This window comes from Stenella coeruleoalba (assembly GCF_951394435.1).
Source record: "Stenella coeruleoalba genome assembly, chromosome: 3".
Classification (NCBI taxonomy): Eukaryota; Metazoa; Chordata; class Mammalia; order Artiodactyla; family Delphinidae; genus Stenella; species Stenella coeruleoalba.
Window position 1 is genome coordinate 125,636,426 of NC_137148.1, and position 16,746 is coordinate 125,653,171.

The 16,746-nt window shown below is 44.1% G+C and overlaps 1 protein-coding gene across 2 annotated transcripts in view; it reads right to left on the bottom strand.

The window, feature by feature from the left end:
- Positions 1–15,140, bottom strand: part of PDE6A (phosphodiesterase 6A) — a gene marked incomplete at both ends in the record, with an annotated part of 68,572 nt that extends 53,432 nt beyond the window's left edge. Inside the window, 4 exons of one of the 2 annotated variants that reach the window (XM_079917448.1) lie at positions 4,121–4,261; positions 5,970–6,059; positions 6,692–6,844; positions 14,667–15,140. In XM_079917448.1, coding sequence (XP_079773574.1) covers positions 4,121–4,261; positions 5,970–6,059; positions 6,692–6,844; positions 14,667–15,140 — 858 coding nt within the window. The remainder of the gene's footprint in view (positions 1–4,120; positions 4,262–5,969; positions 6,060–6,691; positions 6,845–14,666) is intronic. The other variant, XM_079917449.1, reaches the window with a different exon arrangement.
- Between the last annotated feature and the right edge of the window lie 1,606 nt (positions 15,141–16,746).

Genomic DNA, 16,746 nt, shown 5'->3' on the forward strand with positions numbered 1-16,746 from the left:
CGGTCAGATAGTGGTTACCTTTAGGGAGGAAGGGGTGGGAGTTACTGGAAAGGGGTAAGAAAGGAGCCCGTTATGTTCTATTTCTTGATCTTGGTGGTAGTTAAGTGGGATGTTCATTCTGTGGTAATTCATCGAACTATTCTCCTGTAATTAGCGCTCTTTTCTGTGTGTATGTTATGTGTATGTATGTTGTCTTAAAAGAATCCACATGTACTGATAAAAATTATGTTCACAGAACATTATGTAAAAAAGGCAGACTATCGTGTAACCCAGCAATGTTTTTTACTTTATTTTTTTTAATTGGGTTATCTTTTTTTTTTTTTTTTGGGTTATCTTTTTATTGTTGAGTTGTAGGAAGTTTTTTATTATTTCCCTTCATGAGCAAAGCATCAAACTTAAAAAAAAATTGAAGTATAGTGGATTTACAATTTTGTGTTAGTTTCAGGTGTGCAGCAAAGTGATTGTTATATATTTTTCCATTATAGGTTATCACAAGATATTGAGTATAGTTCCCTGTGTTATACAGTAAATCCTTGTTGCTTATCTATTTTACGTGTAATTCGTATCTGTTAATCCCATACTTCTAATTTTTTTTAACTTTTTATTTTATATTATAGCTGATTAACAATGTTGTGATAGTTTCAGGTGCACAGCAGAGTGACTCAGCCAGGCTGCCACATAACGTTGAGCAGAGTTCCCTGTGCTATACAGTAGGTCTTTGTTGGTTATCCATTTTATTTTATTTTTAAAAATTTTATTTTGGCTGTGCTGGCTCTTCCTTGAGGCACGTGGGCTCTTCATTGTGGTGTGCGGGCTTCTCTCTGGTTGTGGCACCGAGCACGCAGGCTCAGTATTTGCAGCGCGTAGGCTTAGTTGCCCCGCTGCATGTGGGATTAGTTCCCAGACCAGGGATTGAAACTGCATCCCTCTACAGCCACCTCTTACACCTCAGCTTCAGCTTCTCCTTCTTGGGCAAAACAGCCTTGGCCTCGGCACCTCTCCTGATGGAGGTGATGCCCCTTGCGTCCATGCCCATCTTCAGCACCAAGGCACTGGGGTCTTTCGTGGTCCCAGCAAAGACATTGGCATTCATGCCACTCCATCCCCCGACTCCACCAGCCGAGGCCTGCAGAGGGGCTGCCTCCCATGTGGGGGGCCTGGGGCCGGGCGTGGCCTCCGCTTTGGACCTCACGGTAGCCTGGTGCACCCAGGCCCGCAGGCCCCTCACTTTCCCCATGTCCCCGGCAGAGACCTACCTGGTTATCCATTTTAAAGACAGCAGTGTGTACACGTCTATCTCAAACTCCCTAACTATCCCTTCTCCCCACCCTTCCCCCTTGGTAACCATAAGTTCGTTCTCTAAGTCTGTCCATACTCCTAATTTTAAGAGTTCTTTTTATATTCTACATACTAGACCTTTATCAGACATACGATTTGCAAATATTTTCTCCTATTCTATGGATTGTCTTTTCACTTTCTTCATTAGTGTCCTTTCAAGCACAAATGTTTTAGATTTTGATGGAGCCCAATTTATCTGGTTTTCCTTTGGTTACTAGTGCTTTTGATGTCATATCGAAGAAACTGTTGCCTAATCCAAGGCCACAAAGATTTTACATCTATGTTTTCTTCTAAGAGATTTTATAGTTTAAGCTTTGTGCTCCATTTTGAGTTAATTTTTGTATATGATGTGAAGTAGGACCCCAAATTCATTCTTTAGCATGTGGATATCCAGTTATTCCAGCACCATTTGTTAAAAGGACTATTCTTTCCCCTTTGAATGGTCTTGCCACCCTTGTTGAAAATCAATTGACCATGGTTTTTATATGTGACCAGGGTTTTACTTTGCTAGTATTTTGTTGAAGATTTTTTGCATCTGTATTCTGTAGGGTTTTTGGTCTGTAGGGTTTTTTCTTGTGATATCTTTGGTGTCAGGGTAATACTGGCCTCATAGAATGAGTAGGGAAATGTTCCATCCTCTTTTATTTTTGTAAGAGTTTGTGAAGGATTGGCATTAATTTTTCTTTGAATATTTGGTGGAATTCATCCGTGCAAATATGTGGCTGTGGGCTTTTCTTTGTAGGAAGTTTTTTTAAATTACTAACTCGATCTTTTTATTTGTTATAGGTCTAGTTAGATTTTCTATTTCTTTTTTTAATTTAATTTTTATTTTCTATTGGAGTATAGTTGATTTACAAAGTTGTATTAATTTCAGGTATACAGCTAAGTGATTCCATTATATATATACATATATCCATTCTTTTTCAGATTCTTTTCCCATATAGGTTATTACAGAATATTGAGTAGATTTCCCTGTGCTACAGGTCCTTGTTGATTATCTATTTTATATATAGTAGTGTGTATATGTTAACTCCAAACTCCTAATTTATCCCTCCTCTCCACATTTCCCCTTTGGTAACCATAAGTTTGTTTTTTTTTTGTTTTTTTGTTTTTTTAAAATTTATTTATTTATTTATTTATGGCTGTGTTGGGTCTTCCTTTCTGTGAGAGGGCTTTCTCTAGTTGTGGCAAGCGGGGGCCACTCTTCATGGCGGTGCGTGGGCCTCTCACTATCGCGGCCTCTCTTGTTGCGGAGCACAGGCTCCAGATGTGCAGGCTCAGTAATTGTGGCTCACGGGCCCAGTTGCTCCGCGGCACGTGGGATCTTCCCAGACCAGGGCTCGAACCCGTGTCCCCTGCATTGGCAGGCAGAGTCTCAACCACTGCGCCACCAGGGAAGCCCCATAAGTTTGTTTTTGAAGTCTGTGAGTCTGTTTCTGTTTCATAAATAAGTTCATTTGTGTCATTTTTTTTTAGCTTCCACATATAAGTGATATATGATATTTGTCTTTGTCTGACTTACTTCACTTAGCATAATAATCTCTAGGTCCATCCATGTTGCTGCAAATGGCATTATTTCATTCTTTTTTATGGCTTAGTAATATTCCATTGTATATATGTACCACATCTTCTTTATCCATTCTTCTGTCGATGGACACTTAGGTTGCTTTCATGTCTTGGTTATTACGAATACTGCTGCTATGAACATAGGGGTGCATATATCTTTTTGAATTATAGTTTTGTCCGGATATATGCCCAGGAGTGGGATTGCTGGATCATATGGTAATTTTATTTTTAGTTTTCTGAGGAACCTCTGTACTCTTCTCCATAGTGGCTGTACCAATTTACATTCCCACCAATGGTGTAGGAGGGTTCCCTTTTCTTCACACCCTCTCCAGTATTTATTGTTTGTAGACTTTTTGATGATCAGCCCAGCAATTTTTAAACAGTTCTTCAGAAGATTCTAATTTACTGTCACATTTGGGAGCCTCTGGACTAGACCTAAGGTCTTTTCCAACCCCAGATTCTGCAATTCATTTATTCATTCGACCAAATATTTAGAGGGTCTCCACTGGGCTGTGTACCACACACAGCATGATAAAGCATGCAAAATGAAACCAACAGCTATCTTGGGACTTTGGGAGAGGAAATCACATATCCAGGTAACTCTGGAACTCTGTTCCAAGGCAAATGATTAGCTCCAGGAGGCAGAGACAGGTAGAGAAAGAGCAATGGGAGAGTTGGTTTGGGAAAAGCTAGCTGAAGAACATGACTGGGGGCCAGTTGAGTCTCTGCCACCTTAGCCAACGTGACCCCAGAGCATTCTGAGGGATTAGATCTAAGCATATGCATCCACTTCAATTGCCTGGATGAGCCATGGGCTCCATACACCATAGGAAAGGTTTCTGCCCACCTTTGAGTGCATTTTCTGAGAATTCCTGAAGTTGGCAACTTTCTTCTTTCTGGACTTTCATCCTGCATGGAAACTTCTTTATCACCTACCTTCACCACCTCATCACGCCTTCTTCGCACATACTCATTTTTTTCCAACAGACTAGGGAAGATACAGGTTATTTTTATGCCCCTGTGCCCTAGAATGACTTTTCCTCTTTAAAGGTTGGTAGTCCTCTTCTCAGTGTAAAAGACCTATGAAAACCTTTTCACAACAATCCACATCCTCCCAGACTCTTCCCTGAGCACTGAATTTGTGATAGAAGTCGGGGCTCCACCTGGTATATATTTAACCTGTTCTTGGAAATGTCTGCTCCTGAAGTCTTCTCACCTTCTGCTTGGTCATGTCCAAGAGCCCCACGGAGTATCTGTCACAGTTGAGGAAGGCTCGGACTGTGTACAGGGCTTTGTGGAACTGCCTCTCAATGTCCGTAAGTTCTTCAAAGACTTTGCTCCCAGACCACAGTAGTATCTGAAAAAATACAAAAACATAGTCAGTGTTTCTGAGGCACAGAGCAGCAGCTCACAATAACCAAGAGATACAATAATTGTCCCCATTTTATAGATGGAGAAACTGAGGTTCAGAGAGGTGAATAACTGGGCAGCTTCTACTGGGTCCAACTCTTCCCATTTCTTTTATCTCCTAGGCTGTTAATAAGAATGATAATAACAAACATTGGCTGAGCACAAGTGCCCTACATACATTATCCCATAATTTTCCCCATTTTTCAAATGGGGAGACTGAAGCTTGGAGAGGTTAAGTGATTCGCTCTTAGAGCTAGTAAATGGCTTAGCGGGGATTCAAATCCAAGCTGCCTGACTTGAAAGCTTGTTCATGCAATCAGTCTGGGATATAGCTTTTTTTTTTTTTCACATCTTTATTGGAGCATAATTGCTTTACAATGGTGTGTTAGTTTCTGCTTTACAACAAAATGAATCAGTTATATATATACATATGTTCCCATATCTCTTCCCTCTTGCGTCTCCCTCCCTCCCACCCTCCCTATCCCACCCCTCCAGGCGGTCACAAAGCACCCAGCTGATCTCCCTGTGCTATGCGGCTGCTTCCCACTAGCTATCTACCTTACGTTTGGTAGTGTATATATGTCATGCCTCTCTCTCGCTTTGTCACAGTTTGCCCTTCCCCCTCCCCATATCCTCAAGTCCATTCTCTAGTAGGTCTGTGTCTTTTCCGATGATGGACACTTAGGTTGTTTCCATCTCCAGGCTATTGTAAATAGAGCTTCAATGAACATTTTGGTACATGACTCTTTTTGAATTATGGTTTTCTCAGGGTATACGCCCAATAGTGGGATTGCTGGGTCATATGGTAGTTCTATTTGTAGTTTTTTAAGGAACCTCCATACTGTTCTCCACAGTGGCTGTATCAATTTACATTCCCACCAACAGTGCAAGAGAGTTCCCTTTTCTCCACACCCTCTCCAGCATTTATTGTTTGTAGGTTTTTTGATGAGGGCCATTCTGACTGGTGTGAGGTGATACCTCATTGTAGTTTTGATTTGCATTTCTCTAATGATTAATGATGTTGAGCATTCTTTCATGTGTTTGTTGGCAGTCTGTATATCTTCTTTGGAGAAATGTCTATTTAGGTCTTCTGCCCTTTTTTGGATTGGTTTGTTTGTTTTCTTGTTATTGAGCTGCATGAGCTGCTTATAAATTTTGGAGATTAATCCTTTGTCAGTTGCTTCATTTGCAAATATTTTCTCCCATTCTGAGGGTTGTCTTTTGGTCTTGTTTATGGTTTCCTTTGCTGTGCAAAAGCTTTGAAATTTTATTAGGTCCCATTTGTTTATTTTGTTTTTATTTCCATTTCTCTAGGAGGTGGGTCAGAAAGGATCTTGCTGTGATTTATGTCATAGGGTGTCCTGCCTATGTTTTCCTCTAAGAGTTTGATAGTGTCTGGCCTTACGTTTAGGTCTTTAATCCATTTTGAGCTTATTTTTGTGTATGGCGTTAGGGAGTGATCTAATCTTATACTTTTACATGTACCTGGGTTACAGCTTTACAAACACCTACTACCTCATGAACCCCAGAGGTGCTGAGCAGAGACAGTATGATGGTTCCCAGGCCCTTTTATTATCACTGCCTTTCCAGTTGAGCATATCAATGCTTCAGGAAAAGGACACATCCAGTCCATTCCAATGAGCCAAGCCCTTTACCTGGCCGCGCCGAGTCTCACAGTTGTGCAAGTAACTCAGGTGGAACACCTTCATGATTATATTTGCAAAATTGAGGTACTTGAGAAGAATCTGAAAATCAAACAGCGTGAGGGGAAACAGATGAGAAGGAGAAATTCCTCCTGTGGCCACTTCCACCATCAGCAAATAAGTCTGAACATTTTCAAAGCTTCATCTGAGACAGTTTGAGCAGATGGATCATGGAAGCTGACGCATAAAATGATGCATTATAAGAGGGAAAAACTCACAGAATGTAGAATGTCTACGTTAATAGGGGTGTATGCATGAAAAATTGCTACTATTTATTGAGTTCGCAGGCCCCGTGATAAGTCACTTATGTATGTTATCTTACTTGGTCGTCACAACTACCTCAAGAGATACTATAGATACTCTATATAAGAGACACTAAAAAATCATCTCCATTTTACAAATAAGAAAACTGAGGTTCAGAGAAATTTATGCAACATGCCCAAATCAAACAGGTATTAGCAGAACCAGAACAATTTTCCCTACGTTCTTGGCCCCAAAGTCCAACATCTTAATGATTATCCTGCCCTGCCTTCCTCACAGAGCATCAGACTACTAACTTCTTTGTGTTACAGATGGGGAAACCGAGGCCAGGCTGAATAGCAAGGTTCAGAGGATTTGTGAGCTGGGAGAATGTGCTAGCATGGCCACCCCAGCAATTTCTAAAGCATTCTTACCTCTTCATCTCTCTTGGTGAAGTGGGGCCCGTCCACTTTATTCACAGCCATGATTATGGCCACCACGTCCTTCCCATTCATTATGGGAGAAGCCAAGATATTCTTGGTCTGATACTCTGTGAGGGTGTCCACGAAGTCACAGAAATGCTCATCCTGAAGGAAGACAGAGACAAGCCTGAGTGGGCAGATGAAGAGCAAAGACAGTAAAACAACACAGAGCCCCAGGTGCCCATGGTAGGGGTAGGGTAAGGGGGCTCCCTATTCTCTTGTTGACAAAAGCATGAAGACATTTCCATCTACTCCGCTTCAGCGGGGGAAGGCAATTAGAGATGATTTCTGCCCTGGAAGCCTCCGAAATCCAGTAGAAGAAAGTCTGAAATACGACCCACTAAGGGCTGTGGAGGCAATGTGAGCAGGGGCCCGAGGATGGGGGTGGAGGGTTGACTTTATCTGTGGAGGAAGGTTTCGAGAAGGCTCTCTTGAGGTGATGGCAGCTTAGCCCAAAGTAGAAACTTGAGCATGGAAAAACCTTAGTGAGTGTAATAATCACAGTAGCCAGCAGGTATTGTGTGTGGCGCTTTGCCCACATCAGCTCACTTTATTCCTCCCGATAACCTGTGAGATGGGACCATTAGTCCATCTTACAGCAGGGGAAACTGAAACTCAAGAAAGTTAACGTTACTTACTACTTGTTTGTGTGTGTGATTCCAGAACCTGCCCTCAGCTCTGCTGCCTTTCAGGGAAGGCTGGATAAGGGCAGACCTGGGTCTAGGTCATTGAACCAAATAGTTTGTTACTTTCAGCTTTTTTTCCAATCCAGTTCTAGTACCACACAGCCAGTCCAATGGATATCCCCATTTCACAAATCTTTTTGTTTTTCTTTTTTTGGCTGCATTGGGTCTTCGTTGCTGCACGCAGGCTTTCTCTAGTTGTGAGGGGGGGCTACTCTTTGTTGTGGTGCGCGGGCTTCTCATTGCGGTAGCTTGGTAGTTGTGGCTCGCGGGCTCAGTAGTTGTAACACGTGGGCTCAGTAGTTGTGGCTCGCGGGCTCTAGAGTGCAGGCTCAGTAGTTGTGGCACACGGGCTTAGTTGCTCCGCGGCATGTGGAATCTTCCCAGACCAGGGCTCAAACTCATGTCCCCTTCATTGGCTGGCGGATTCTTAACCACTGAGCCACCCGGGAAGCCCCTCATTTCACAAATCTTAATGGAAGTCCCACTTTGTGTCAGGCCTTAGGCTAAGCGCTAGGGATACAGAGAAGACTAACATTCAGGCCAGCACACAGATAAATCAGTACTAGTAACGCAGGACATAAGTGTTGGCTCAAAGCAGTGGAAGTACAGAGGAGCACACAACCCCCATACCTCACCCTGAAGGCAAACATGGAGGCCAGTACAGGGCGTTGCAGTCCAGGTGGTCAGAAAGGGGAGACAGAACCCGAATTGTCTTAAATCCCAAAGAATCCACCTTTCTGTTTCCTGGTAGCACTGTGAGGTTTCCCAACGGTCAGCATTGCTTGGACACAAGCCAGCCCAGACATGTACAGTTCGTGCTGTTCTGAGAAGGGAAATGCATTTCACAGAGCCAATTCACAGAGCTTTGCTAGAACCGGGTGTGCGGTATTTTTTCCACAATGTAGAAGTTCAGAGTGTGGTGCTCTGCATCTGCTAATTTCTTCCCGTTGGAGTGGGGTTAAATAAACAGGCACTATTGTCAAGGAAGCTGTCGCAAACCAGGTGAAGGGTAAAGGAATTAAGAGAAGCCTGTAGTGCTCTACTTGAATTAGTGTTCAAGGATTAAGCAAAATCTCTAAAGAGGCATTAGCCACAGGGGTTTTCCACGTCGCTCTCTAAGGACACTGATGAATCCCTAAACACAGGCCTGAGTGGGCATGCTCAGATTCATTTCATGAAGTCAGTTCAGTCTTGGCAGTATTCACTTCCGTCAAGGAAAACAGTACTTGGGCCTTACCCTCATCTGAGGCAGATACTACTAAATCCACCGGTACCTTCTCTCCCACTGAGTTCTCGGCCCTGGAACTTTCTCACAAATAGTACAGCTGCCAACTGACTGGTGTTTGCATAGTCATCGTCATCCTTATATTTTCAGCATATACAGTGTTCTAAACAACCGCGTCATAGAACCTCAGCTTATCAGAGACGGAGGGGTCTTAGAAACAATTTAGCTCAAACTGTTTATTTTAAAGCCCAGGAATCAGAAGTCGAGCTAAGGAAAGCCCAAAGTTGTCCATTCATTCAGTTAGCATTAACAGAGTGCCTTCTATTGTATGCTAGGCACTGTTCTAGACCCTCAGGTTAGGCAGTGAACAAGAGGGGTGGATGTTCCCTAGTGAAGCTTCCATTCAATGGGGTGGGCAGACAAAAAGCAAGTAAACAGCTGCTTTGAAGGAGAGAAACTGGATGATGCTATAGACAGTGATGGAAGTGGTGGCAGATTGAAGCTGCTTTGGTCAGTCATGGTGGGTAAGGACGCTTCTCCAAGAGGTAAGCGGAGAGCTGAAGGCTCAGAGGAGCCAGGCAGGTGAAATGCATTCCAAGCAGAGAACACAGAGAATGCAAAGGCCAGGAGAGGGCAGTGAGTTGGCTGATCTGAAAAACAGGAAGAAGACCAGTGTAGTGAGGGAGATTGGAGGGTAAGGAAGTCAGAGAGATGGGCAGAGGCCTTATCTGACAGGGCCTTGGAGGCCACTGTAAAGAGCTTAGATTTTATTCCAATGTAATGCAAGACTGCTTCTCATTCCTGGAAACCCCAGTTCTTCTTTTCAAACATTCGCAGTGCCAAGCTCTGTTGCATCCCATGATGACATCTATTCATTGGATAATAATGATGTACTTGGCCCAGAGCCAGACAATTCATTAACTCTCACATCTGCCCTGTCACACAGAATTCTCTCCTTCTCTGTTTTTATAGACAATTATTCTCCTGCTGGTAAATGGCACAGCCACTGCATTCATTCATTAATTTATTCATTGATACACTGATTGATTCACTCCTGGATTGATTCATTCATTTACTTATATTTACTGAGCACTGGCTCTGTGAGAGGCGTTGGATATGCCAAGATCAGTAAGAAAGGTGAGTTATCAATGGTTATCACTGTACAGGGGGACATCATGTAAAACATGCACTCACAATTCAAACCATAGTGTGAAGGAGGCCCCCACCGGATGGGTGATGTCCTGGGGCCCCAGGAGGGAGGGACTTGTTCTCTGAGTGGCTTCATGAGCCAGTCAGTAAACTGTCAGTAGCTGAAACCTCTCTGAGCCTCAGTTTTCCTTTCGGTAAAATTGGAGTGTTGGACCAGGTCCTCCTCGAGGTTTCTTTCTGGCCTGGCATGCTGGGTTCCAGGTGTCATAGTGAGGGAAGGAGCGCAAGACAACAGATGTAAGATTCTCTGGAAATGGCAGTGTTTTCAGGTTCAGTCTTCAGAAGTGAGATTTGTCAAGTGTCTAGAAGAAGCTCATTGTTCTCCTTTACTCTCACACTACTGCCACGCTCACAACACTTCTCAAAATAGATACGTAGGTGTTTTTTTCCACACTGGCCAATTCTCTGACACTAGTTGTGTATCCAACAATTCAGTTCAGTTCTGACACTGTTCACCTGGAGAATCAGAACCTACCAGTGAAAGGGTTCAGTCTCAGAAGACTGCCCCCACTTCAGATACCAAATACAAGTCACAGGTTGCCATCTATACTTCTGCCTGACTGACTATAAATCCAGGTTCCTCCTTGGGTTTGATAACTTGCTAGAACAGCTCGTAGATCTCAGGGAAGTATTTGCATTAACAGGTTTATTGTATAATAAGGGTACAGGTGAACAGTCCGAAGAAGAGATACATAAGGTGAGATCCAGAAGGGTCCTGTGTGCAGGAGCTTCTGTCCCCCTGGAGTTAGGGTATGCGCCACCCTCCCAGCACAGGCATGTGTTCACCAATCCAGAAGCTCTGTGAACCCTGTACTTTTACGGATGTTTATGACAGTTTCATCACAAAGGCATGATAGATTATTAACTCCATTTCCAGCCCCTCTCCCCTCTTAAGAGAATAGGGGATGGACTAAAAGTTCCAAGTGTCTAACCACGCCTTTATCTTTCTCATGACCGGCCCCCATCCAGGAGCCCACCAAGAGTCCCCACATTAGAACAAAAGACCACTGACCACCTAGGAAATTCCAAGGGATTTAGGAGCTCGGTATCAGGTGGTTCTATCACTCAGGAAATTACAAGGATCAGTTCTGTGCCAGGAACCAGGACAAAGACCAAATAAATACTTCTTTTTATAAGTCACAATATCACAGCCCCCTGGGACAGGGCCATCATTTATTCATTCACTCAATAAACTGTAATGAGTACCCACTCTGTCCCAGGCACTGGACTAGGTCTGGGGACCAGTGGTAAATAAGACGCACAGGAACAAACAGGCCTGTGGGCTTTCCTAAGGAGAAAGGGTAAAGAATAAATACACAAACAAATACTGAATGGCAAGTAGGGTTGCCAGATTTAGCAGATAAACACAGGATGACTAATTCAATTTGAATTTCAGGTAAGTAATTTTTTAGTATATCGTAAATATTGCAGAGGGTGTATGGTAGTGTGAGCTTGACACTTTTTGTAGTTTTTTTGTTTGTTTTCACTTTTGTAATTTAAGTGCATGACTTAGGCTTTGATTGCTGAGACATCCACCTCAAAGATGGCTATTTGGCTATCTCAAATAAACACGTGCTGCTGTCAGCCACACACGAGATAAAGAGCCAGGCCACCTCCTCCCACTGAGGCTCCTTTGATTTGAAGATCTTGGTTGATCTCGATAACTGATCATTTGGGGCCACTTTTTGTTTTCTAATTTCTCTTACCATGATTTAAATTTCTGCTCTTATGTTTTAAATTAACTAATAAAAAGTGAGCCTGTGGAAGCCTATGCCCCTACCCTCGACCGCCATAAAAACCCTAGGCTTCCCTGGTGGCGCAGTGGTTGAGAGTCCGCCTGCCGATGCAGGGGATGCGGGTTCATGCCCCGGTCCGGGAAGATCCCACATGCCGCGGAGCGGCTGGGCCCGTGAGCCATGGCCGCTGAGCCTGCGCGTCCGGAGCCTGTGCTCCGCAATGGGAGAGGCCACAACAGTGAGAGGCCCGTGTACCGCAAAAAAAAAAAACCCAAAAAACCCTAGGCTGGACCCCACTCTACCTGAGACCTCCCTGTGTGGCCCCAGGTGTGCTATGTAATTTCCAGGTCTTGTAAGTAATAAACCTTTATTTTTTCAAAGTTTCCTGATGGTTAGTGCTGAAGGGTATCTTGCATTCATCATAAGAACCACAAGACCTGGTCTAACCACAACATTGATTATTGGCAGTTTGAGACGGCACAAAACACACACTGAAATAGTACTTTTTGCTCATCTAAAATTCAAATTTAACTGGGCGTATTATATTTTATCTGGCAGCCTTAACGGCAAGTCTCCCTGAGGAGATCCCAAGGATAGGTAGGAATGTGCTAGGGCATGGGAGCCACATTCCAACCCTGGGAAACTCCGTTCATGGTTTCACATTTTTAAAATTCAGTGATTATAAGCATGTCCCAGGTTTTGGGGGGTGGGGGTGGAGCTAAAGGCTAAGAGTATCACTTGTTGGTGGTTCAGGGATAACCCAGACCCCAGTCTACACCATGTTTCTGCCCCTTCTCCATCCAACTCCCAGTTTCTATCCAAAGGCCCAAATAAAGTATGATATCTCAAGGAAGAACACATGCACATGTGGAGGACACAGGCTTGCTGACCTGGACTGACTTCATTCCAAGCCTGAGGGCACCCACCAAGGAGGCTGCATGTCCAGAAATCCTCTGGGGAAGCACAGTCATCACGTCCAAAGTGAACTTCAGGGCTGAACAGGAAACAGCAAGGCTGTTCCTTACGCAGGGCTCAGCAAACTCTTAGGGCTATTTTAGAATTAGAGAACCTTCCTAAATCCTCAATCCCTCAACACCAGGGTCCATAGAAGCTTTCAGCACCTCTGTTCTCTGTTTTCCCCACAAATAGAATCTAAACTGAAAACTCCAGAAGGGCAGGACTGGATTCTTCTCCAAATCCCACACAGACCTGGTACAGCATTCATCCCTTAGAGTAAATAGACCCTTAACAGCAACAACAAAATAGTAATAATATTAACAAGGAGGACGAGCTGCCAGTAAAAGCCATTACTGTGTGCCAAGAACTTTGCTAGATGAGAAATAATTCCCTCATTTGATCCTACAACAGCACTTAGAGAAACTAGGTATCTCCCTCCGTTTTATAAATTAGGAAGTGAGCCCAAACAGGCTAAACAATTTGCCAAGGCCATGTTCTTAGAAAGTGACTGAGTCTTGATACACACCCAGATCTGACCTCAAAGCTTAGCATCTTAACTTTCTGCCATGCAATTTGAAATGACCTGTTGTAAACTGCACTTCGTTTAACGCCCTTGTATTTTAGATAAGGAGGAGGTGTAGAACAGCAGAGCAGTGAAGGGTGAGGGCACCAGCCAGAGTGCCTGAATTCAAATCCCTGCTCTGCCACTTTCTATCTCTGTGACTCGGAGAAAAAGTTACTTAACTTTTCTGGATTTCAGTTTCATCATCTGTAAAACAGGGATAATCAGTTATAAGACTGTGACAACCCATGTTGGCTACAGTTAAAGTCTAGAGAGAATCGAAGGGAAAACAGACTCCAATCCAGTTGGATGAGTCCTCAGGGAAGCCCCCTGGGTGCAGAACCTTTACCCTTACCCCTGGAGGGCCAAGGAGAGATGAACCCCATGGTCCAGCCCAGTGTGCTTCAGAGAAAACCATTTCCCACAAAGGCCCAGGTGTTAAAGGGATTATTGCATAATTACTTGAGTGTGAGTCTTTTTGCCAAGTGTTTACTGAGCATCTGCTTTGTCCCAGACATTTGCTGGGTCCTGGGATAAAGTGAAGAATAAGGCAGGCATGGTCCCTGGCCTCCACGGTTTATTGTGATAGATGGTTTTAGGAAGGAAACTAACAAAGGGACCTGGGAGGGTCTCCCTGAGGAAGTGAACTTTAAGCTGAGATCTGAAGGATGAGTAGGAATTGACCTTGGCAGAGGGCTATGGGGAGAACTGCATTAAGTGATTTGCTCTAGGTGATCAAAGAAGTCTTTGTCAGAGCTGCCAGGAGAATCCCACGGAACACTGGACTCTTAGAAGACAGAGCCAAGTGCTTAACCAAGTGGTCAATTTGACGTTTCCGTGATGAGACAGACTGCCATCCTATGTCCCTCGATGCAAAGCATGAAGAAAAACACAACATCCCCTCTATGATATACCTGCCAGAAATGCATAGCCTGAATCTAAACATGAAGACACTTCAGACAAGCCCAAATGGAGGGACATTTCTACAGAATAGTCAGCCCGCACCCTTCAAAAACATAAGCGTCATGGAAAACAAAGATAGATCAAGAAACTGTTTCAGATTGGAGGAGACTAAAGAGACAGTGCTATGTGGGTATCATTGAGATGATTGGCAAAAACTGAATATGGACTGTTTATTAGATAATAGTATTGTATCAGTGTCACATTTCCTGAATTTGATCATTGTGCTTTGGATATATAAGAAATGTCCTTGTTCTGGAAATACACAGCCAAGTACCTGTGATTAAAAGGATATGTTGACTCCCGAATGGGTCGGGGAAAAATGGAGACATAAAGCAAATGTGGTAAGTTGTGAACAGTTGGTGAATTTGGATGAAAGATATACAGTTCTTGGTACTATTTTTGAACTCTTCTAAATTTGATTATTTTTTTCAAAATAGAAAGTTATCAGTAAACAAGTAAAAAAAAGAAAGAAAAGTGCCAAGTTGTCACCAGCCCAGTCTTGTTGGTTAGCAGCTCCCCATCCCACTTGCACCCCAGAACCCCATGGAATAATGCCTCCCTGCCCTCCCTCTCATGGGAAAGAGGTTACCTCCTCTGTGTTGGGGACGTTCACGATCTTTTTAGAGAGTGCGACGTGGCCCACCACTCCCATGTCCAGGGGGAACACGATCTCTGAGTCGGGCACCACCAGGCACTCCTCGAGGACAGCATCCTTGTGGACATTGAAGAGCCGGGTGGCCAGCTCCGCAATGCCATTTCGGGCCCTGTACATGAACAGGCTCATGCGGTCTGCCTGCAGGAGGAAACACAGCTTCTTCATGACGTTGAAGATGCATTTCTCAGCCTGCAAATTCTCCTGAAAGTCCCGCAGGAGGTCGAAGATGATTTCACTCTCCTCCACGCTGCTCAGCGAGTGGTAGTTGCTGAAGTCCACGGCTGCCTCCCTGGGCCCCAGGAGGTCTGAGATGACCTTGGCCCGATAGCGGAGGTTGTAGTACTTTTTGGCAAAGCCGACATTGGAGTCCAGGAACTTCTCCACCTCCTCTGCCGTCACCTCGCCCATGGCTGGGAATTCTACTGCCTATTTCTGTGGAGGGGGCTGAGGCTGGCCTCTTTTTTTGTGACAAAACTGAGTCAGGATGCGTTCTGCTCCAACCCAGATTTCTCTGGGTCTTATCTGTGAATCTCACTGGTGTGGCTGCAGAGGAGAGAGAGTGAGCTTGGGAGATTAAATCATTAATATTTCCTCAGAACAAGGATTATGAGGATCAGGGTGTTCCATATGCTTCTGGGCCCCAGATGGGAGAAGGTGAGAGCTTTCTTTTCACCTTGGTCTTCTAACAGAAGAGGTTTCTGCACAGGGCAGGAGGTGGGCTCAACTAAAAGAAAGCACTGAAACAGAGGCTGCAAACTGGCAGCACAAGACATCAGCGTGTTATACACATGCTTTCTCTGCCCCGTATGGTATTTTTCTTCAACATTCGACATGGAAGCCTACATTTACTGTTTAAGAGATCCGTTTGGCTTCTCTTGGAGAGTCAATTCCGTGTCCAATTCCTCCGTGGCAGGAATGGCTAGAGCTGAGAGGGACTGCCTACCCACCTCCTGTCCTCTGGCCCCACTCTTCTGTAGCCCCTTCCCCAGGGCCTCCCCAGTACAGGGCTTCACCCTGAATGCTCACCACTCAGCCTGCTTCCCTTGGGTACGTAATGGGCCCTGATTTCACAATCTCCACATCATAGCCTCTCCCAGTTTTAGATTTCAACAATTCTCTGATTTCAGAATTTGAAGGACCTTTATAAAAACAACACCTTTCGGGCTTCCCTGGTGGGGCAGTGGTTAAGATTCTGCCTGCCAATGCAGGGGACACGGGTTTGAGCTCTGGTCTGGGAAGATCCCACATGCCATGGAGCAGCTAAGCCCGTGTGCCACAACTACTGAGCCTGTGCTCTAGAGCCCGTGAGCCACAACTACTGAGCCCTCATGCCACAGCTACTGAAGCCCGTGTGCCTAGAGCCCGTGCTCTGCAACAAGAGAAGCCACCACAATGAGTAGCCCGTGCACCGCAATGAAGAGTAGCCCCCGCTCGCCACAACTAGAGAAAGCTCGCACAGCAGTGAAGACCCAACACAGCCATAACTAACCAACTAAGTAACTAACTAAATAACTAAATAAATAAAAAACAAAGTTCCCTTTAAAAAATAAAAAATTTAAAAAATTAAAAATAAAATAAAAACAACACCTTTCATAGTTTTTTCTTCTACTACAAAATACATGTTTACTGTAGAAAATACACAAAGAAGTCCGTTAAAGTCGCCCATAATCCTGCCACTCAGAGGTAACCTTTAGTTAACATTTTCATTTCTCTCCTTTCCATAGAGGCTTAACTTTCTAATCTATTTTCCTTCAACCCCCTGATCTTTCTTTTGACATTTTAAGGTGCTTTTTTCTGGCTACAATCTGTACCTTCTTGGGTTGTCAGTCAGAAATGCACACAATAGTATGGATGTTATCAGCTCCAGTGAATCTCAAAATACCAGAATCCTCATTGGAGTGTCTCTCCGAACCCACTAGGGCAGGAAGAGAAGAGCACTTTCTTCCTGGATGAGATACACTTTAGTTACTATGGATATATACGTGAAAGCCTGGCATGTCTCTGTTGTAAACAC